The 24,816-nt window shown below is 42.8% G+C and overlaps 1 protein-coding gene across 9 annotated transcripts in view; it reads right to left on the reverse strand.

The window, feature by feature from the left end:
- arhgap32b (Rho GTPase activating protein 32b) overlaps positions 1 to 24,816 on the reverse strand; it is a 111,919-nt gene that overhangs the window by 84,939 nt on the left and 2,164 nt on the right. For 5 of the 9 annotated variants that reach the window (XM_031871603.1, XM_031871608.1, XM_031871607.1 and 2 more), the window contains exon 1: positions 45 to 166. The exons of 1 other annotated variant lie outside the window; for it this stretch is intronic. Coding sequence is in view for 3 of the 8 variants with exons in the window: in XM_031871600.1 (XP_031727460.1) it covers positions 174 to 268 (95 nt within the window). In the remaining 5 variants the exon portion in view is untranslated. 3 more of the 9 variants (XM_031871602.1, XM_031871599.1, XM_031871600.1) reach the window with 2 other exon arrangements.

The raw sequence follows: 24,816 nt of genomic DNA on the forward strand, positions 1-24,816 counted from the left end.
CCATAGCCCCACTACTCTGACTATAAACAAACTAGCATGCTCACCAAAACTACAACCTGAGGTGTGGTTCTTCTTTCCACAGACACACACTCTTCCTCCTCGCCTTACTCTGACGGAGGACGGGCCCGTCTGTCCCCTCGAGGGTGCGCGTCGGCCTCGTTCCTCGCTCTTACCTGTCCAAGATGTCATGGCCGGACGTGGCTGTGGCTCCCAGCAGTCCTAGCGCTGCACTCCCCACCGCTGCGGCAGCCCCGCTGCCTGCCTCCATGATACTGACTCACTGCAATGAGCAGCCTGCCAGAGGAGCAGAGAGAGGGAGGGAGGGGGAGGGAAGGGAGGGGAGGATGTGAAGAGGCAGATCAGGAGGGAGACATACAAATGAGATTTAAAAAATCACATGTAGAGACAAGAGAGGGAGGATGACGGAGGAGGAAAAAAAGTGGGGAATAATGAGAGGGGAGGAAGGACTGTGGTAAAGAGGAAAAGGAACGGGAAGACTGGCATGGATGACAAGGATGAGAGGGCAGGTAGGAAGAAAAAAAAAAATCATTAATTGTGTGTGTAGTCTATCGATCAAATAAGTCATACTGATGGAGCTTTGCAAAGCAGGATTTCACTTCGGTGTTAACACATGGAGATCCTGGCATGCACGGCGCTCTGTGATTAACAGTCAGACACCAACATTGGCCGCCCTGATATCCTCCGGTCTCTATTTCAACCCAAAACATCAATGGTTTAAACTTTTGTTTTTCTCAAACCAATCCCTTGTTTTATGAAAAATGCCATTTTCTCCATCTCATATAGAAGCAGCACTGTATCTAGACCATGTAGATAAGAAGTGGACGTAGTCATCGGGACGTCACCCATTGGTTTGTGGACTGCTGTTTTGAAGCCTTGAGTTCTGAGATTTTGCCGTCAACATCTTGGATTACAGCCGTGGCCATGTTGGTTTCTTGCACCCGATAAAGGGAAGTTACCATATTTGGAATGTGGAGGAGTGACATAGAGACGTCGTATATGGTTCTGGTAGCAGCAGAGACCTGTCAATCACAGTAAGCCCGCCCTAAAGCATACTCTGCTTTATGGTCTGTTTGACTCTAAATAGACCATCATTTACTAAATGAACATCATGCTGTATTGAAGAAGACTTGAAACTAGAGATTGAGACCATAAACTCATGTTTACAATGTTTACTGAGGAAATAAATCAAGAGAGAAGTAGAGTCATTTTCTCACAGACTTCTATTTGCAACCAGAGGAGTCGCCCCTGCTGGTCAGTAGAGAGAATGCAAGTTTTAAGACACTTCCACAGTTGCTTCACTCAGCAGAACCGGAGGTTGCCGCCTGGTCCAGACATTCACTGACTTAGGGACAGCTTTCACCCCAAGAAGAACAGCTCAATGCTGGTTTCAATGATGTTAACTGTCCATTCGAGAGGAATAGATTAAAACACAATCACACATCCAGAAACCAGAAGCTTGTTATGCAATAGCAAGCTTACTGTAAGATTTCTGCAAACACAAGAGACTTTGGAAACGCTCTGACTAACATAAGTGTGTGTGCCCTGCGATAAACTGGCGACCTGTCCAGGGTGTACCCTGCCTTCGCCCAATGTCAGCTGGGATCGGCTCCAGCGCCCCGCGACCCTGAACAGGATAAGCAGTTTGGATAATGAATGAATGAATGACTAACATAAGGCACTATTACAGAATAGCTTCCTCCTGCAAATTAAAGTTATACCGGCAGTAAGACAGTGGACCTTGTCCCAGTACTGGAAAGGCATTTTATTTATCCCCAGGGGGAACAGCAGCCGTACACGAATGAAACGCACGGTATGAAGAATAGCGCAGCAACAAATGTCAAACACAAGTACTAACACAAACATATAAGAACTATGAGCGTGCATACGAGCTGCAGTAGGTAGAATTAAGTAAAAAGATGTATTGCACTGTGCCAGAAGTTAGACGGCTTGTAATTGCAATGTAATTGTAAGTCCGGTTAGCGAGTCCAGTAAGACCTCTGGGTCTCCTAGTGCGTTAATGTCCACACTGTGAGTGGGAGACTGGGGGTGAGTTGAACAGTTTGATGGCCACTGGAAGAAGTAACCCCATGTGTTTAAATAGGTTTGTAAACAGTTTTTTCCCCATGACTACAAGAAGACGATGAGGAGACAGCACCAACTTCTATACAATCTGACTTCTTTTTGCAACCGGAGGAGTCGCCCCCTGACTATCAACCGTGCTCGTCTCCTACCCACTGAATCATCAAGAGTACCCATAATCGCAGCAGAGAACGCCCTGCTGTGCATTATTGCTATAATACAACCCACCACCTCACGACCTCCCATTGAAATACAACGTCATCGGCCAACGAAAATAGACAACAGGAGCATCGCGGGAACGACCCATCGGAAACAGGGGAGGACGGAAAAGTCCATCCAGCCCGTTTCTGTGTGGCGGTGAATGGCTGTGCACTGTGAATCCCTGGAGGATGACGCCGAGAGGAGAGAGACGGAGGGGAGGTGGGAGGGGGGCAGGAGCGTGGGAGGAGAGGATCCTCACAAGACACACTGAAGCAGCTGCTTCTACATCTGACAAAGACTTGCTCGGCATACGTAACTCCCGGGGGCTCTCTGTTACATATAACATATACTGTACTATCTATAATAATAGACGTAGAAATAAGTGGATCACAAATACTAAAAGACAGATTTTCTTTCATTTAACTGGAACAGGAAGTCATCTAAAATATTGAAGTTAATTTACATCTTTAAGAAAGTTTTTCATTCCGAGCGATTCAGGGAGCTTCATTCTAAAAATGACGGTATGAATGGTGAGCGAATAAGCCGCCCTCTGGACCAATCAGAAACTAATGCGCCACCTTGTTTTCACCTGTGATCGTCTATGGAATAAGAACGCATCCGGACGGCCCGGCTGCCTGCGAGTCTGGGTGGAAAGAGGATTAAGTTCTGAGGGTCTGTAGGCACTCATGGAGTTCAACCAACTAACCAAACAGACACAGTATGGACCAGACAGCTACGGTGCATGGCGATAGCGACTGCTATGAGCACACTGAGTGGTGTGATGTGAGCGTGAAGGCAGGGTGAGCTGTGGATGCGCTGGTCACATGTTGAAATTCATCTCTTGTCCCGGGCTACTGTAAAGCCCAGCTCTTAAATCACTGTAAACAGCTCCCAAGTCACACAGCAAGGACGTGAGCTGGGCCCATCTGACATTAACCGAGTGCTTTCGGGTGGAAGCGCCTGCATGCATATGCCGTGGGCGTGGCGATACGCATCTCTTTTGTTATTGTGAGCGGAGGGAAACGAGTGTGTAAAAAAGAGGAGGCGAGTTTGTGTATGCTAGGCAGGCAGGACAGAGCTTCCCACAAATACCTGATGCAGCAGAAAACCCATAAAATGGCCGACCTTGAGAGAGGACAGAGCCCGGGCTCTGAGGAGATTAAAAATCAAGACCGAGTAATTTCTGCACAGTCGAGATCCTTCATTCTCATCAGTACCTGGTGATAAAGTCGTCCTCATTAGAATCCAAGATTGTGTCTCATCACAGGTTTGAGCCAGGAAATGTTAAACGTAGGAGTGTATGACGCGGCAATTATGACTTTATTAAAGCCAGTACCGTCTGTAGCCACGTTTCCATCCAAATGAGTCTGCAAAAGAACATGCGAATGAATGCTTGTTTCCGTTTACTACCGTTATGATTATTAAAGGATGGTTGGTGGAGTCGGAGAACCAGAAGAAGAGAGCGCAACCAAAAGAGTGCATGAATGTTGTGTTTGTTTCAGGTACGGATGTTACGTCACATCTGTGTGGAGCGATTCTTCCCCACAGTAAAAACAAGACGAAAACTAAGAAAAACTTGAATTATATATTTCTTCACAACAAAAACTGTATGCTTCTCTACCGAGGATTATTTAGCTGCTGCACTAATGAGTAGGGATAGAGGTCATATAGGTCATGTCATGTGTTGATAACGAGATATATCCCTTCATGTAATTCAATATATAAATAGTCTTTATTAAATAAGCACATGGTAAAGCCTATTTTTACCAGAGTATTCCCAGAAGCAGAATTATTATCATTTCAGATTTTGTGAGGAAGTTGATTTAGTGTTGCCATTTTATTATGAATGTTGACCATGTGTATCACAATATCTCGATATATGATTCGATCACATATTATTCTGTTGAATTATTGCACCGCCCTATTAATAAGCACCATCTTGTACTTTATGTCTGCCAGTGTTTGCTAAAGTAACCGGTTAAAAAGTGATTTATAGACTCATCTAGGAAATGAAAAACTCATCTACAATGACACAAAACAGACAAGAAGCAGCAAAAACACATCCAGGAAAACCTCCAGGCAGCACGCCGACACATTTATAACAAGGTACGCTAATGATAAAGCAACTTTATCTCGACCCCTACAGTACCAGAGTTAACCTGAAAGTTACTCTCTGATGCCAGACGAGCAGGAAAGGCAGCGAGGGAGCAGCTGGACCAGGAGTCAGTCTGCTGTATTACTGCAGAGCAGATCCACATGGACACTGTGTAGGAACCTTACAGTCTGGTATACGGACCGTAAGCATACAGAGCCTTCTCCACAAACCTTGCAATAGGTGTATCCATGGTAACTGTACACATCAAAGAAGATGGCAACAGCTGTAGCCTCAGTATGCTGAGCGGACATTAAATTAAATGCACAAGGAAAAGGACACTGAAACGTTTTTGTTGACCACAAACAAAATCAAATCAAGGCTAATTCACATTCAAAAGAAAACTAAATCATCATCGGTACAAATATGAACGCTGCATGTGCAATCACATAAAAGATGACTTTATATCCCATGACGTCTGCGTGTTACTGTGAACTTTCAGTCTTGTGTTTTGCTACAGTTGCTGCACTTTCTCTCCGAGCAGACTGGATCCCACATTAAACCCTCTGGGAAGCATAGCAGCTCTGGAGTGGAAGCGAGCCACGTGAATACACACAAACCCCCTCAGCATGACATCAATACTAGGATGGCGAAGTTCCCCCACATGACCTCTTACAGTTTAAGACACCGCAGCTACGATGCAAAGAGAAGATGCAGCTATAACAAGGCCTATTGATGCCATGGATTATCATCGTCACTGAGGCACAAGCTGTTTGAGATTGAGACGTGTCACTAGACCCAGACAGCAGATTGGTGACCTTTTCTTACTTCCTGCTATCATTACCAGCAGTCTGAATGGAGACATGCACTGAATGCTGGGCCTTCTACTGCTGGTGGACAAATCATCACCATTAGTGATCAGTCAAAGTTGTGATTTACAATTCATCAGTTGTTCATTTGCACATTCAGTCCAGTGCAGTAATGCAGGCTGTCACAGAACAAATGCAATCTGCTGTGTTTACTGTCATACTACATGGACATGGATCCATGTGAGGATATAGTTGTGGCTGGACCCAAATATTCCACCAACCCTATTTGATGGTTGGAAAAAACCCGAAGCGGCCTGTGGTAAAAAGTTAACGTAACAGACGATCTAGAACTGTACAGGCCTGCCACAAGGGAACAAAAGACGCTACTGTGCAGCCGCTTGGTGTTAAAGGGCGGTTTAGTGACACTACAACACCGTTGCATGAACTAAAGCCTGATTTGGCGCGAATGCAGCAAGAGTCTACAGCCACGCTACAGGCACAATGGTGAATGCTAACATGATGTTAATCTTTGTTAGCATGCCGATACAAGAAGGTGGACTTAAAACACTGCAGGCCACTGATTGGTCAGAGAAGCGTCACCAGAATCGTCACTTGCCTAAGAACGGGCCACGTTTCTTGCAAAAAAAACAACAAAAAAAAACGCGATTACCGTCAATTTATGGAGGCGCAGACGTTCCTCTGTTCGGTTGCCCACGAAAGGATCCAATGTGTTGCGTTGATGATGATGTCACCGCAGTTTCACGCGGCACCACTATGTCACTCAGATGATGATGGGGTAATATTTGCATCTAGTAATGCACCTGGTAACAAGCGTGAGTCGAGTGGAGCGCTACCATGCGGGGGAAAGGAGGCATTAGCAGTACAGATCGTTTCACCCAACACTACAAAGAGTCTGATGCCCGTCCAGCGTAGCCCTCCTCTCTCCCTCAATTGAAAGCACCCACTATTCAAACATATTGATATGCAAATTGGACAACACGGTCTCCTTGGCACTTCAGGGCCAGTTCTCGGAGCTCCCAGCAACAGCACTCAGCTTCCCATGGACTCTGCAACCCTCTTCAGCAGTGTCTGACTGCCGAGCTGAATGTCAGCAGTGTGTAGCCGTGTCATGGTTTCTGATGGACAGCAGAGGAGCCATTTACAAAGCTTGTTCTGCAGACATATCAAGAGGGCATTCCATCACTACAGAGCTTCTCCATGACAAACTATTTACCACCAGAGCAGCATGCACCTCTATCAGTGAGAATGCACTGAAGTTTGGCTGTGGTAGTGTCAAAAACAATGTCCCTGGGTCCTTCTCTCGCTATTCCATTCACATTGTCTACAGTGATTAAAAGTAATCTTTACAACACCACAGTGCAGTAGCACATTTCTTTAAACCTCTGTTCCTTATTTATTTTGCTGCTTTCATGTCACATCTGGCAAAGTTTCCTTTGCCCCGACTATTTTTTATGAGTTTGCTAATTGGAACTCCCACGACTATGTATACGTGTCCAATCAGCCCGGCACAAATAGTGTGTAGTCCCATAGACAATGTTACGTGACTCAGTCGCAGCACTACAGCTTGGATCAGCATGAAACTCTCCTGAATCATCAGTCCAGAAGATGAACAGTTTTAGTTCTAAAAATCTAAAGTATGTGCATTAAAAAAACTTTGGGGGAGAAGTTAACTGCAACTCCCAAGGTGCAAGTCAGCAAAAACATGCATTGTTCACATCATCACTGAAGATTGACTGTAAAATGTTTTGAATTATCGGCAGTTATTTCAACATTTTCAAATAAAACATATATGCTCCCACACACTTTCCTCCCACACACAATGATGAGGTCAGACAGAGCCGTTGGTTTGAAGTGACAAAACAGGACGAGGGTTGTAAACTCCCTATTTAGCCAAATAAATATATTCAAATATATCAGCTTATCGTAATTCATTCCCAACGCTGCAGTCCACTGCTCTTCTGCCAACAGTCTCTTTCGCCTGCTGCTGCAACCGACACAACCACTAATGGTTATGCAAATGAACGCATGAGTCACATTGAAGTAACAGCCTGGAAACAACCCTTGCTATAAGTTACGTATCGTACCAGTCATGTCAAGCACCTTCACCTTTTCTTTGAGGAATCCTTTTGGATTGAATCATATATCTAAGCAGCATGGAAGCATCCTTGGTGCCTATTCTGAGCTCCAAATGTCCTCTCTCTCTCTCATGCCTCTGTCAGACATCCGACACCCAGTGTTTTGTGTTTATTGAGGCTAGAACTACACTCAACATTCCTCTAATCCTGACTAGCCCCGTTCTGCGTCGCCTCTTCAACATGTGGAACAACCTTGAACCCCGTCAGCGACAACGTAAAGGCTGCAGTGTGGAAAAATGTCTCGGCTTGCTTCCGTTAGTAGGGTCCTCAGAATAACTTCTTAAATGCTTGAATGCGATCAGCAGCCGGCAGCACTCTCTGTCATGTTTAGCAGCCTCATCTAGTCTTTATTCTCTGTTCAAGAAGTTCTCTGTGCAGCAGCAGAGTTAGTAGCTGATAAGAGCGAGGCTGTTCTGAAAGGTCACTCAAAAAGACAAAATCCTTCACTCATCTAAAGAACTAAAATATTGTATGCTGGCTTGGAAATAGTGTAAGCTAAAAGGTGCTTGATTAAAAATTCAGAGCAAATATATTATTGCTAAACGTCTCTAGCTAACGGTGCTAAACAGAAACAGCGCTGACAGAGCTAACAGTGTTCACCTGAGGGGGAACAGGAGGTTCGATGCTACGTTTCCGCGATGACGCAACCGCTTGGGGCGGCGTTATCAGCTGTAACCTGCCGGGAGCAGCGGCCGGGAGCTAACCAGCAGGGCACGCTCACATGCAGGTGACTTCACGCTCTGCTCCACTATATCTTTACAGAGCAACCAAAGTTTCCAGATATGTATGACCTCAGATGTAAAGCCAAGGCGGGATCCTTAGCTGAAAGTTGACCCTCAACACATGGTCCTTCTACCAGTTAGTGTGCTTTTAGCAGACTTTCACACTTGAAACAATGAAGTAGTTAGTTTGCATGAGGTAGTGTTGAATTTAATTAACAATAATATATAAATGATATAACAATATAATATTGTCAGCATAGAACCAGGTGAAAAATCAAGGCCGTCACTTCGTAGATGTGCAGATGTTGAGAAACGCTCATCTATGAAGTTGCTCTGAAAAGAATGGATTGCATTGCCGTGCTTGGTCATCGACGCCTGTTTGATACACTGGCATGTGGTTGGGTCACAGGGGATGAGGCAGAGGATTGGATGAACTACGCTGCATTTGGTCAGCATCGAGAAATTCAATCTCACAGGCAGTCGAATATGTGATGCTGCCAGCCATAGACAGAGCAAACCCACTCTAGCATGAACATGTCAGTACTAGCACATAGGAGGGAGCCTGAGTTCATTTGGCTTTGACCATTGATTCCTGTTTTTATAGTTCAATAGGAAAGAGATGCAGTTCAGAAAACACGCTCTGAAAGAGAGCTAATAAAATCACCCAATAGTGTAGTAGAATTTCATCACACTCATTAATCAGTGAATTACATCACTGTAGCACAAGTTGCCCTCTGTGAATCTTGGGGGGCCAAAATGGGGGGGGGGGGGGGATATCTAGTGATGCACCGATACTGATATCAGATACCGGTCAGATGCTACCTCAAATAGCTTGATCGAGTATAGTGACAATTGGGCGATCTGGTTATTTTATTATTATTTCAAAAAAGAGCAAAACAGTACATTTATGTGTATTTAATCGTCACATTGGATTGGTACACGTATGTGGAATTTAAAAGTCAGATCCATGCATCTCTAGTAAATGATGCCTGACTGGAGACCTTCAGTCACATTTCAGACACACACTTACACCAAAGTGTGAATCCTCACCGGGGATGAGTTCATTAAAACATCATTTGTGTGCAGTAAACATCTTTTATCCCTCAGCACAACAACATGAGTATTGAGTGAAAAACAGACCGCTGTCCCTTCAAGTTCAACTACGAGACTTGGCCTTCAACTAAATGTATCCAAGTAAAGAAAATGAATGACCTTGTAGCTGATGTGGAAGCTCTGGGTAATAAAAGTGTCCTGATAATTAGCAGGCTGAAATCTGATAAGCCACCAACTCACAGCGGCTCACTGTGGGGCGGCCACGCTTAGTGAATTACCGGAGGAGATAATGCAATAGAAGGTGAGATGTGGATCTGAATTACGAAGTTACAAAATGAGCAGACTGGAGAGGCAAAAATGACAGAGCTTGCATTACTTTAATAGTATGCTAATGGTGGTTATTTCAATTGCTGTGACAACATCTTCATCTAATCAGGATGAGCATAACTCAATAGACAGAGCTGGGATACTTTTCAGTGGTTTAAATGACTTGCCTGGTCCACTGCTGTGCTTTGTCTGGTGACTTACACTGTTTCAAGTCAAGTCACACAACGGGGCGGATGCAAAATGGTGTGTTAGAAAAAGGAGCAGCTTGGCGGTGTCAAAATGAAACCACCTTCATGTTCAAACAAAGACCACAAGTAAGAAGATATGAATAACAGTGGTCAGTGAATGCATCCATTTATTTGGTTATATTACCTTTACCCACATATTTGTCCACACCTTAACTTGAGCAACTATTGAACAACGTGTGTAAACACAACTTACTGGAGATGTAATCATGTTACTGCAAACTATGTAAAGTGAGCTTAAGAAGCCATTACCTTAACCTGGGTCTGAACCAGGTTTTATGTGTGTGCAAGAGGATTAAAAGGTACTAAGTGATGGAGACCATGAGAAAACGCTGATGTCACACAACCTCTCTCATATGCAAATGAATATACAATTCAGGTGTGACGGAACGAAGAGCAATGCAACTGTGGATTCGATAAGACTTGTCCACGTGTCCTTGGGCCAGACATTTAACCCCAAATTGCTCCCGCAGGCGGGTCCTGCGGTGTATGAATGATTGGCACCTTGCATGGTAGCCCTGTCATAAGTGTATGAATGGGTGAATGACGACATGTAGTGTTAAAGCGCTTTGAGTGGCCGGAATACAAAAGTTCCTATTGAGTGACGCTTTGAACGACGTCATAGCCCACAAAAACAATCCTCACTTTGAGTGACTGGTTGGATTAAATGATTTGTATTAAATCTACTTTCTTTAATAAGTATAACTCGTCAGTGGGTGCTTCCCTTTATGTGCTGCAAGTGGGAGAGTAGGTGGATCACGCGAGTTGGAAACAATCCTACAAAGCCACCACTGGCATCTAATTCTACAAACAGAATAATTCTAATAATATCGCTCTAGACTGATCATTTTCTGCAACTGTGCAGAAATACCGGCTTTAAACATGACATGCAAAAATACACTTGTCGAAAGTTGATTTAGAATCCAAACATTGTGATTGAAGCTTCTAAGCTTACTATTCAGTACAGCCACACTTACATTGTACTTCACCTTTCTATTGTCTAATGAGAGAGGAGGACACAAATCAGACTGGTTTATTGAAACAAAAACAGCTACAAAATCAAATAAATGAGAGCGATAGCCCATAAAAACAATTTGACTCATATGAAGGCCTATAAACAAACTAATTCAAATGAACTGTAGCCTCTGTCAACATATCAAATAAAAGACCTGGCTTGGTGCGTCTATCGATCTCCTCTGCTGCGTTTCAGTTCCCTGGACAGCGTCCAGAATGTCTCCCAGCCCACATGCATCTAACGTTAGCAGTAGCAGCGTATCACGCACAGGTACACAACACAGACAAGCTCAAATTTGACTTTCATATTGCGGGTAAACGAATGATGTCCACAACATGCCGGAACCGAGATCCGTTAAGAACTGGATTGGATTAGCAGAAAGGGATTTGATGAAATTGAAACAAAGCCCAATTAGAGATGTTCCAAAACCATTCTTCCTTCCCAGTATTGATTCCTTTGGCTTAGTGGTGGTGACGTATAGTCATGCGACTGTGGTGTAGCTCCTTTACAGCCCAACGCTAGCTTTTTACTTCTTCTGATTGCATTCAAGCTTCAAAAATATTTTAAGTGGGTTTCTGAACAAAATGTGAAAGTATCACAAACATTTAAATTCAAACAAATACATTTATTTTCTGCAATAGTCAAAAATCCAATGGAGAAATCCCTTTGGCTTTTTGTAGAGGGAACCAGTGTGAAACTAACTTCCTGGTTGGCCTACAGCAATACGTCCTCCCTGCAGCGCTCTACATTCACGAGTGCTTATAACTTGAATTATAAAGTGCTGTAAGCAGATTATATGCATTAGAATCATGTTTATAATGCATTTATTAAAAGCATGAATCTGACATAACATGAGCTAAATGGTCCTTCAATCAGCACCAGCAAAGAGAGGTCCACAAACAAATAATTAGAATGGCAGTTAAATGGTTATAAGCCTAATCAAGTGGAATGTAGATGAATAAATAGCAGCGCTGCTTTCTGTATCTGCAGTTTGAATTATTCAGACAGATCTCTTCTCCTGAAACCACTTGACTGCGTTACTGGAAACTATTATTTTAATTGCAGTGCTGGCTTGGCAGCAGCTGTACATTCTAATCACTTGGCACTCCAGAAAGCAGGCGGATAAGACCGAGTGAGAGGAGAGCGCTAACTTCATCGAGGCTCAGGGGCGTCATCGTTTGCTCTCTGCGTGGCCTCTGCAGTGCATCTGCACAATGGCAGCCACGCAATAACTGCCTGAGTGAGGAGTGTCAGAGTGTAGAGAGAGGAGGGACCAAAGAACGTCACCCTGAAACTAATCCTCGGGTCCAAGAGCGGCATCTCTCCTGTCAATTATCTTTGACAGCGTTCGCCACAACAGAAAGTCGCGCGAGCACAAACCCGCGGCTCACTGATTGGATGCTTCCCCGCATGTCCCGTCTTCATTACCCTCCCTCCACCTGCTCTGATTAATGAGGCATGGGTGGCTTGCCAGTGCTGCTCTCTGTCAGCAAAAGTGCATCACTGATCAGGTTTAGAGAACGCACAGTTTGTGCCAGGTGAATGTTTGAGTCCATTTATCTCTGGTTCATTTGTGTAGATTTACTAATGACATAAACAATAAACATCAAACAAAACAGCCCAATCAATCGACTCCAAGCTCCATCTCCACTTTCTAATGACACGTCTCCAGATATAATCCACTCACTGGATCTATGTTTGCTGGATCTCATACCTCATTGCACCCGTCTGGGTTTTTAAGGGCTATACATGCAAATCAGAGTCGGTACTACTCGAGTCCAGAGAGTGGTGGTCGTGCACCTGAAGCTGTTTGGGAGCAAACAAACAAATTTTGCTGCATTTTTGTCTATTTTACTGGAGCAATAATGGCATAAAACAGAATACACATCAACATCGGAGAAGGAAGCGTGGTGATTGGATTCATTCTTGGGGAGCGGACCTTGAAACGGTCACCCAGCCAGACCTGCGGGCCCAAACACTACTGATAGTGGAGTCGAGAGGGTGGGGAGCCGCGATGGAAGCTAAGCTAACCCAGCTATTCCACCACTCAGTCTGCTCCTGGCTAATGTCCACAAAGCATTTGAAGACTTGTCCACATAGGGGCCGCTTGCATTTACTCGTGTTAGACATGAAACCACAAGTTGAAGCATGTTTCCCCACTTCAAGTCTATTTTTCTGTGAGTGTGGTGGAACTGCAGTGGTTGTGTGTTTGGCTCAGAGTGCAGCCATGTGACCTACACTCTATGGCTGCCTGAACACATCGTGTGTGGACACAGACGAGCGCAGAGGCTGCGGCTCTGCTAACATGCCGCTTTCACTGCCGACCGGTGTTGATACACGTCTGCAGGGCCTTTAAATCAGAAGGTATGACGTTAAAGAGACAATATGACTCCTAACCTCGTGTCCACATCCTGCTCTTGCCAATGAAACCGCACCATGGTCGTAGCGTATCGTTTTACAACTGTGGGTTTCCGTTGTTCTGCGTGGTGAAATTAGAAACCAAAGAGTGCCATTGGACACGGCTCATAGAGGTCAGCCTTCACCGAGGTCAAAGTTGAACTGTGGCTTTAAAACCTGGCAGGTGGTGCGTGCTGCTTTCGCTTGCACAGCTGTTTAAGAGGGAGCAGCGGTTTTATCTTGTGAAAAAACAAAGCCTTCCTCTACATAAATGCCTCGCCTGTCAAAGCGCACTGGTGCTACATCCTAATGCAACCATTTTAAGAAATTGACAACCAATCATTGGCCTTTGGTTGCCATCAGTAGCAACTTCTTTTTAACAGATAAACTAGAATTACCGTGGTCGTACGCCTCCATCACCCAGTCATCTTGCAGTTTAAATCTATGTCAACCCACAAATATAATGCTTCTCACCGTGGCCGGGCAGCAAACCTTTTGGAAATATTTGTTTGACTGGTGAGGCAGGTCAGGTTGTTTGACTGTGGGGTCGAAAGACTAACCTGTGAACATCACAAACGAATGTGCACATTTTCTTTGAGAATTTCATTTTCACCACATTTAGCAAGTGGTTTTGACACAATGTTTGACACAATGTTTGCTTGTGTTTGAATGACTAACCAGTAAGAGAATAACTAGATCAAACCAGCTGCTCTGTCATCTTCAAGCTTACTGGGAGAAAGAGCTGAAGAGATGTTTTCCAATCAACAGAAGTCATTCCATTTCATTTGTAATACTGATACATGATAATAAAAATAGTTATAAAAACTATATCCTCCTCACATCATTCCTTAATCGGGCAATAGTCCAACCCATTCCCGTATTTCTATTGTTTTCAAAACAGACAACCTTTGTAACAATTGTTCTTCAGCAGCATCCCTAAGGGAGAAATGAAAATGTAGTAAACTCAGTAATAACAAACAGGACTTTGTGCCGTTTTTGGGGTCTCTGTTAGCTTAGTATAAAACACTTCTAATAAATGCCCTCTTTGGTATGCATGAAAGACACGCTCCATTAACAGCTTTTTTTTCTACATTTTCTCTACATGAATAATTTATCCATGTGCTGAGCGTGGCCACCCACCGCTCAGACCTTTAGAGAAAGACAAAAAAAAAAAAAAAAACAGCCTCTCCTTTAAATGCACACAAATCAATGTGACAAGCTTAAGAAGAGTTGAAATGACAAAACAAACACAAGCTTCTTATTCATAAGACCAGCACACGCAAGTGGATTTCTGACTTTTCATTCTAAACAAGCAGTCATTTCAAATTAGAGACCGGTGTGAAGTGTGCTGGCAGGAGGACTGGCTATAATCAAATCAAATAGAAGAGGGAGTTAATGTAGTGTAAGAACAGTAGGCATCATAGCGGCTCCATGTCCCCAGCGTTGCATGACAGGGCACAATACTGTTGGAACTTTTGGATTCAGAATTGTTTTCCAGTCCAAAAAAGTGCAAGTGACCCTTGAAGAAAACACATCAGTGCAACTGGGCTCCAAATATTTTGGGTAACTGTTTCAATGTGGGCCCTCTGCCATCCACTAAGTGGTCAGATTGAAGAGGTTTGAACTGGGATTTGTTTAGCTGATATTCAAATGGTGCTAACCCAAAACTAACCTTCTACTTCTATTGTGAAGTTTGAAAACGCTTTGATAAAGCAACACGCTGCCTGTTTATTGCAGCTTGTTTTAGGCTACATCTGACACTGCTGGTTCTTTTTATATCTGCACACATTTTGATGCTAAGCTTCCAGCTTCTTTTACCAATGACAGCTGATTTCTTCTATTGTAATTCAGCTGTTGCTCAGAGGGCTCTTTGTCTCTTCCTGCCCTTTCACTTGTCAGTCTGGTTGAACCGCTGTACAGCGTTTTGTTTACCATGTACAAAACAAACCCTCCATTCAAAACAACATGCATTTGTGAAGAGGACTGCCTACAACCTAAAAGCGTATAGAGTAGTCCTCTCAGACAGCCGACTGTATCCAATTAAGCTCTTGAGGAGGAGACCCCGAACGTTTGAATAGTTACATAGTGTATGATGTCTTACTGTCTGTTTGTGACGTCGTCGCAACTTAAACCAGTTGACGTATTCAGACTTTCAGTTCCTTGTGTGGGTCAAGCTCCAGAAAGTCTGATTCCTACATTCCTACAAGTGTCATTAATTAGATCCTCCTCGTCTCCCTAATACCCACTTCTTCCAAACTCCACACTTTTCTGTGAAAAGACATTTCAGAGCCGCAAGGATCATCAAGGTCATTTTTTTCAAATTTACAAAAAAAACTGTCGAGTTCCCCTTTAAATGATGTTTCACGTTGAATGACAGTTGGATTATGGTAAGAAGTCAGATTGATCGATATACACATGGTAAGACACTGGATGAGAACGTAAAGCAGCCAACTAAAACACAGACACCCCACAGTGTTGTTCTGAAGGTTTCCTACTGTTTTGCTCAGGCACTAACCCAGCACGTATGATACTGACAGGCACTGACCCTAATTCTGTCAGTGGTGCATATTCATGAGGTAATTTGGAGCTTTACAGGAACTAGGCCATGACGAAGCAGTCTGCTCAGCAGGCTTGAGTGACATTAGCACCTTTTGCTGTTCCCTCAGCGCTGCAGTGGAAGACGAGTGCCACGTCCCTGAAGGTCTAAAAAGTAAACATCACTGTAGATAGCGCGAGACTTGTTGACAGAACGCAAACTGGAATGAACGATTGTAATTTATTTCTCAGCTTTTGCTTCACCAGGACAAACTCGAGACAAAAATCAATATGTGACGCAGCCATCTGTTTAAACACTGCGTTTGAGTCAGCCTTCCGCTGCATGTCATCTGATGCCTCCTCTACAGTATACCGTCCTCGGCCTCCTGAGTCTGGACGTCAGGAGAGTGACCTTGTTAATTCAATTCACCTCCGTAGGATGAATACAAAGTCTCTGCTACTTTACAGACAACTTAACAGCTCTACGCCTCAGGGTTCCAGTGAGACACATAAGCTGGGGTTTTTATGCGTCAGTCGGCCATTAAAGCTCCCTATTCTATTAACATTGAGTCATCGATCGAACTTTGAAATTACTTCCTGTAATGTGAAAGGGTTCAGCTGATCCTACTGAGAACCAACGCCTCACGTCTGCAGCTCTGTGTAGCTGTCTGCCAATTTCAGCTGGTTGTTTTTGGTTCGTCATCCATATGGTTGAGTCCCAGCAGCTCCCGCCCCCAATACAAAACGCTGGGCAGCCATCTCAGGTCACTAGCTCACACTGGATAAATAATGTACCGATTGTATGCCAACTGCCCAGCACAAAATGGCAGAGAGCCAATGTAAACACCTAGTGGCTAGAGGGGGGGGAGTCGGAAATCTAGAAAATAAATATTTTTTCAAATAATCAGACAGCATTGCCATTTCCGACATAGCGATTTTGGTATTCCCTAACCAATCAGGAGCAAAACTACTGAGCTATAACAATTCAATTCCTCTAATGCTGGATTCAAACTACAGCCCGCATGCCAACTGTGGCCCGTTTATAAATGGCACTGTTAGCTCTGTTAGCTGCTAGCTCAGCCGTAGCCATGTTGAGAGCCGTTGAGGTGTACAGAGCACCTTTGACCTCCTCGGACAAAAAACTATATTTAACCGTTTCTGCCTGTTCTGATTGTTAATATGATCTTTAATGTTAGACCTACAGATTTACATCTCACATTTACATCTGCATCATAATCTGGGCCATAGGCCATGAACAGAAACCAATATTTGGAAATTGCCGCTTGTTTTCACTTTATTTATTTCCAGATTTACAAATAACATCATATTTTGGGAGGGCACTCAGGCCATGTACAGTATTAAGAGTTGAATTCATTTTAAGTAACTTTAAGAGCAGAAGATACAAAAATACTTTTTGTAATATTTGCAATAAATTACTATAATGTCAATGGTTAAACTGTTTAGTAGTGCTGTGTAGTTATTTTGATAAAAAATTAATTTTCTACGGCACATGTGGTTTTATGGTTTTGAAACAGTGCACAGTGTAACTGGTTGAAATCTAAGACTGTACTATTGTTCTGCCCATGACTCTCTATATTGTTCTGTTTATGGCCACCCCTGCTCTAATGATCCATTGTGGCGTTTGTGGCCAAAATGAACCTTATTGTAGCTCACCGAGTATCGAGTATAGTTGATTTTTCTTATCATTCAGAAATGTGTTGAGGGCCAATAACATGGCCTTTAAAGTTGCTTTCTTATTCACAAAGGATTGTCTGTCATGGCCCCTTTTCATCTATGGTCTACTAAATTATTCGAGGTGTTTCTCATGTTGACAGACTTAAAGCTAAATTCACAATAAAATGCCTCTGCTTACTAGCGCTAAGTGTGTGTTAGTGTCTTAAGACAAAATGGAACGCAGCCCCCATCTGGTCCCAACAACACAATACCCTTTCCTTCCCTTGTATTCTTATTCACAGATGTAGAGAGACCTGTACATATCTATCAGAATGTTCTCAGCCTTTTGTCCACAAATTGCGTTGGCTAAATGTCCAGCTCCCTTTGCAAATAAACATCTCTTCTATCTCTTTATAACCCAGGGAGCCAGAGAAGAGCCAAGCTTTTACGCAAGTAGCTCAGTACAATACCGAGGACGAGCACGTTCACTCAGACATGTTTGAAATCCAAAACTATTTCTCTGTTCTGAATACCCGAATGAGTGTTGACAGAAAAAGATTTATTTCTGCAGCCTTGGTTCTTGGTAAAGCATGTTATGTATTTAGTCGACCACAACAACTTATCAGGTAATCAAGCAAACAGCAACTCCAATAAAACATTGGTTTTACTTTCCTTTAAGGGAAATGTTCGACGACACACATCTCATGCCTTCTGATAAAAGAAGCAAATACCGGGGACAGTGATAGTCGGTGTTGGTGAGAATAATCTCTTCCCTTTTGGGAAAAGAAGTCTTTGAAATGTCCTATGGACATGGACTGTAATGCAGCTCGTCACTGGAGAAATTAGTTACGAAGTGAAGACGCATGCAAAGAACAGAGGACGGCAACTGAACAAGTCTCAGCATGAAAAAAATAATTTATAAGACTATTTATGAGCGGTAACAATAAGCAATGTTTTAGAGCTCCATGCGTGTACAATAGATGAATCGTAGTTATTTCAATGGGAAAGACAAAAAGAATGGGAGATGGTAGATACAATGGATTCAGCGTACTTCGCTGACCAGACAGTCTAATGCGGTCGGACTTTCAACGACTGTTGCTCTGTTATTGCAATGAAACTGCTCCTCCACCAAAGCTGCATGGTCTATAACTATTACTCACATGGCATCTCAGACACGGACCCAAGTGAAGGAAACAACACAATCACTGTGTAGGGATGAAGAATGCAAACCCAGGGGTAATGTAAGTGAATTTAACCTTGGTTAGCAAGCCTCGTCATGGCAACAAAAATAAATAAAAGAGGCTATGAACCTTGACAATGGTACTGTGAGACTACATTACTACACTAATACGTTTTAACACGCAGAACTTTTGCCATCCAGAGGGGCGAGAGGGAATACAAGAGGATAACGACGCACGTGTTTGGACAGTGTCTTAACAAAATGTGTTCACTGCGTTTCACAAAAAGTGAAGGAAGTAGCTGTTGTTAAAGAAAGCCGGAGAGAGGCTGACCCTGCCGAGCTGGCCAACTGCTGCCTAAAGAGACAGCTGGTTCAGAGTCAAACTTGTTTGAACTGCCGGCTCAGTGAGTCTTCAGCACATGCAGCAGGCCTTTTTCACAGAAACTAATCAGATAGAAGCAAAAGCACAGGTGTTAATTACTAAATGAATGGTGGCTGAATTCCATTTAGCTGCTTTAGTTTCTGGGTCCTGGTATTGTGCATGCTGGCTCACTTGAGTAGAACAGAGCCATCTATAACATGATTACAGGGTAACCCCAGGGTTCTCCAACTTCAATTTAAGACTATTTAAGACATCTTTAATACCACTTGTATTTTTACAGCCATATTAGCAAAAGGATAAAGGACATAATGGAATATCTTTGTTGTTTTTACACCCTGGAAAATAGTTATTTACCAATTACTTGAATTTAATAAAACATTTGATCCTAATACATTCATATGAAATGCAAAATAGCTTTGTGAGGTGCGTGTCTGTACTCTAACATGTCTAAAGACCCAGCTGGTACCCTGTATTAGTAACAATGTGCTTTTTCTATATGACAAGTCAAATAACACCTTTTTTTCCTGTAATTTTTCTGAATTACATTATTATTTCAAGAAAAGAGTAAATAACTGCTGTGCAGTGAACACTAGACTGAGAACAGGAAGCGTTGAGGTAAAGTGACCATACAAACTACAAGAAGTGGTGAATATCGCTATTGAGCGTCTCTCATACAGGACACAACTGGACCGAGCATTGCCAAAGTCACGTGTCCACCCCAGTGGCACTCTCAGGCTTGCTTTGAGTAATCGTCCTTGGAGACATTTTAATGCTGCTGCAATATTGAATAACCAATAAATAAATAGGCTGTATTGCTCGGATTGATGTTTTTTGGACACAAATCTAAACCCTTCGTCAACCTTCAAAATAATCAGATTGTATTGTGTCTTTTAGAAGCCTTTTAAAAAGACCTGTCCTGCTGCAGAGAATGAGCCACTAGTGATGAAGGTTTTACATTCACAGACCTCTGCTTTCATAAATGGGCAGCAAAGGACTTCCCAGCCAAGCACATGGTGGAAATCTGAAATACAGAGCTGGACACAGAAAATAAAGAACATCAAACTAAACCCATTTTCCTTTAGCTAGGACTCAAGGATCACTGGATTTTTCATCTAATCTCTACTCAGTAAATATTTAACTTTTCACCACACTAAGCTAACTAACGATATATGAAGATCACTTGGTTGTACAAATACAGTGTTGACAGGGATCCTGTTGTGACACGATAGTTTAATTTGACCGTAATGCACCCAGACAACATGACACCCGTCAACCTAATTAGCAAAATGAGGAAGGGGGAATAGGGGGGCGTTGGAAAGTGGGTGTCCAATGAACGGTTTCGGTGCACGCACAAGTGTGACCCTCTAGACAACTCTGCTTTACGGGAGGTTGTGCATCACTGGGCCTTTGGTGTCTGGAGCCCGGGGCTCTGGGGCATCCTGGAGCTGGAAAAGGAGAAACCAGGCTAAAGTAGAACCAACAAAACAAGAGGAGCTTAACGAGGACGCATGAACAAACGTCGTGACAAGGACACTAGGAGGAAAGTAATGACAAACTGTTTTATATACAATGAAAACAGTCTACAAAATCTCCTAAAAGACTCATTCCTTAAAGTCCCAGTGAAACAGAAGTCTTTATCTTCTTTATGTGGCGTATTCCCAATGAAATGGAATATTTGAGCAGAGTACAGTTACAAGAGGGATTTAAATCAAATCCGTCGCATTTGATTGGACCGCTAAAAGTAAAATGTAGCGCGATACAGCGCTGAAGTGTCATGATATAATTGTTTGGTACTAGCTTACATGACATTTTGTTTTACATAAAGAAAAAGATGATTGACTTTTAACCCTACAAAGAAACAGATTTTTTGTAATTTTCTTCTTCATATTGATAAATAGGTAGATGGGGATGTGATCTAAAAAGGGTTAAAAGGGATCTTGTTTATCAAAGTAAACTGAGACCAAACTTCGCCGTACTCCTACAACTCCTGACAGAAAGGAGTTAACATCCCGACAGAAAACATAAGAGAAACATCTCTGAACGCAGGTACCAGCAGTTCTGACACCTTCCAGTGCTCCCTGGGTGCTTTCAGCTCCGTGTCAGATCAAACCGTAGAATGTCAGCACTTTCGGAAAGCTTAACTCTCAGCTACATGGCTTGACAACTTGTTTCGCACAACTTGTTGCCAACAAAGTCCTGAATGAGAACTCACTTTTTTTGTCGATCCGATCTCATTATCCTCCGCTGAGCCATTGTGGGAACACCCTGGCAACCTCGCTAATCAGTGCCGACTGTCAAAGCCAGGATTGTTTACGGGGAATGGAATCTCCTTTGGGAATGTCACGGCATCCTCGGAGGCCTGTGACCGAGCGCGGAGCGAGATGCCTTCTCACACCAAGAAAGGGAGTCCAAGGCTCGTTGGATGTGTGGGACAGGGCTTGAGGATGGAAGCGTATACGCATTATGTATAATTAATGAACATGCAGAGAGGAATCCCAATGGACGCTCAGCTACACGCACAATGCGTCAGTATCTGATGCCGGGGGTCAGAGGTCGTGTCTGGCTTTGTGCGTGGCCGCCGAGGATGAAGACAAACAAGGGGACCTTTGAGAGTGCGGGAGGTTTCGTGTACATCGCATGACGACAAAAGAGAGCGGTTGGTTGCGTAACGGGAGGAGAGGAAAAAACAGGACAGTCAAGCTGCTAAAGGTTTTACATTTTGTTTGATACAAATGCATAAATGTGTATTGACTTGGATAGAAAGCTGACACTTCTTTATCTTTGCCTGTACTGCATACAACAGGCTACTGAAAACATATACAAGACAGATTTGTCTTAATCAGAAATAGGTTTTTAACGCCATTCAAAAGTTCAAAAACTTAATATAAGACTTCAAGTTGATAGAAAAGAGGCGTCTTATGTTCAAAGAGATCAAGTTATTTAACTGTTATTTAATGGATGGTATGACTAATCCTTAAGTGATGCACAGGAAAGATGACGACAGACTATTGACCGATTGAACTCATGACACACCTGACCCAACAGCTGAAAGATCTGCACAACAATCGTTTTTTTAGAAAGTCGTAACAGCAACAAAAAGACCATTAACAATTTCTGCAATCAAAGCAGACAGCTTCATACGCGACAGTCGGCGGTTTGGCTGAAAGAAAAAAAAGAAAAAAATCCACATAATCATTGGTGTGAAGTCTAAAAGCGGAACACACGTTTGCCATCTATTTTGTTGCCATGTTAGTTTAGCATGTTAGCATGCTAACATTTGCCAATTTACCCTAAACACAAAGTACAGCTGGGGCTGATGGGAATGTCATTAGTTTTGCAGGTATTTGGTCATTCTGGTCATTAAAATTCATCCTGAGGGGAACAAAAGTGGACTGACTTGCATCAAACAGTGGAAATGACTGTAGGCAAGTTCAGACCACTTAAAGTCCAGATGAAATGAAAAATGTATTTTTTAACCCTTTTAGATCACATCCCTGTCATATTGTGCTACTATTTAACTATTTGGAAAGAAATTACACAAAAATCCATTTCTGTATATTCTTATATCACAATCCAAAGAAAGCACCACATGGGTCTGGACTACGATACTTTAACAGTTTACTGGACTTTAACGTTTTAACAGATTTGTGCTAATCGCTAGCATGTTGACTGTTATGACTATGGTTAGGTAAGAGAGTTCTGTAAAAGGTCTGTCAGGGAGACAAAATACAGTATAGACGCAAACATTTTGTTTACATGCAATATGTCTGTGCTAGCGATTAGCGTGCAAATAGCATAACCGATTTACAGGCTAATTAAAAGGGCTATTCTTCATTAATGCTGTGTTCACACTATGAGCAACACAGCAAAAGGCTATTAACTTATTTTCAATGGAAGCCGGTGACATAAAGCTACAAATGGACGCCCGAGTGCTATTTACCAACATAACTATGCAAACAAGTGCTTCAGCAACACTTCAACGGTGACTTGCTGCTGGCCATGCCTTTGTTTGTACATAATATAATACTCCTCTGTCCTCAGACTGCAGGGACTTTGGTTTAATAGGAAGGGCTGGGTAGGTGGGGTTTGGTTGGTGACGAAAGTTGCCTCCATATTGGTCTCCTGCCTCCAGATCATCCAGCCAATAGCAAAATTGCCATAGCCGGGTTTCAACGAGCAGAGGCCAGTCGTTATGCGTATCTATAACAAAACATGTAAAATTCATAAACTAGCACTAGAATGTCAACATGAGGACCTGAAACAATCATTGACTTTAATAAATACCCATATATGTTAGCTTTGGTTTGTGGGTTATGTTCTTCTTTAAGCACCAACTTACACCGTCTGCTGCTCTGAGTGTGTCCTCTTCACTACTGGAACCTGAAGCAAAGTTACATTATTAATACTTAGCTAATCGTAGCCTACAGGGCCACACCCCCACCCTCACATTTATTCCATGTTTTGCCAAATGTGCACATTGTACACTTGTATTAGGCCTATTGAACTGTATTTGATTGTAAATTATTGAACTCCAAGATCTTCCAAAGTATTTTTTTACGACTCATCAATATGTAATTAAGTTTGATTGTGGTGAAGCCAAAGACTATTTCTCCACATTGTGGGCAATAAATGCTTGTATTTTCTGTGCCTCATGTATTAGTTTTACTTGTCCCCTGGTGCAACACCTCAGCTCAGCCTCCGATGCAGCAGCTTAACTTCGGGAGACAAATGTGCTGCAGTCTCAGAGATTTGCATCAGCCACAAGCGGCGACAACTGCTTGTCCCCTCTGTGTGTTAGGATAGGGCTAATCCTGAAGTCACCACCGCAGTAAATCTGAAATCGTTGGGCTCTTATCTGCCGAACCACAGAGCGTGTTGTTATTTCAACTGCAGCTGGCTGTCCCAACTTGTAACAGTGTAGTCTTGGTCATATGCTTCCATCTTAGTCCTAACCATGGCATTGTGAAAACTGTATAATTTCACAGTGATTATATTCTGTCATTAGCCTTTTTTTTTTTTTATTAACTAATCTGTGCCCTCCACAACCTAACATACAGATCTGATGTAAAGCAAGTGAATACTGAACTCCAAAGTAAAGACTGATCAACAAACAACTGTGCGATGAGCCGGCGTATCTTAAAGTCAAATGACTCAGCATTTACAGTCGGGCCTGTGTCCTCAAAGAAAAGAGTTCCATTGAGAGACTGCAGGTGAATGAGCTGTTGAGACGAGGCCGAGCAGCTCACATCTCAGCTGTTCTTTCAAACACGAGTCGCACTCATCTGCTGCAGCAACACAGATGGATACAACGGCACAAATGTCAGAGTTGGAGGACACAGCAGCTTGAAAGAGTACCTTCATTTATATAAATGTTGCTTTGTTATGTATCAGATTTTAAAAAAGGGCAGTGTTCAGTCAGTCAAAATAATTCACAATGAGTCGTGTGAATTTACGGCTAATAATATGTCTGTTAAATGTCTTTAGCTGTAATGTTTCTCCTCGGCTAGAGAATCTAAGAACAATAAAAATAATGAGTAATCTAGCTTTAACACCCCGTCAGCTAAAATAAAACGTATTAAAACATCAATTACAGCGTCATTGCTTCTAAATCAAGGTCTAAATCTCCAAATGAAAGCTATTATTCTAAAACCGCAACAAAAAAAGAACACACTGAATGGCGCAAGTCTAAACCCAAAACTGCCTCCATTACACATGTCTATAAAACTCAGTACATAGACTGGTACAGTATTTATATTGATCATATCGGTTACTGATGTCCCACTTCATCACAGGCCTCACCAGTGTAATATCAGATTTATTAACATTAAAATACCAAAAAGAATCACATTTCTTCCTGGCGTTACTCGTCAAAGATTAGGTTAGTCCACTGTGCAATGCTCCTTCTCACCACTCATTTAGTGAACTACT

The sequence above is a fragment of the Anarrhichthys ocellatus genome, unplaced genomic scaffold, assembly GCF_004355925.1.
Source record: "Anarrhichthys ocellatus isolate YVR2014 unplaced genomic scaffold, GSC_Weel_1.0 scaffold59, whole genome shotgun sequence".
Classification (NCBI taxonomy): Eukaryota; Metazoa; Chordata; class Actinopteri; order Perciformes; family Anarhichadidae; genus Anarrhichthys; species Anarrhichthys ocellatus.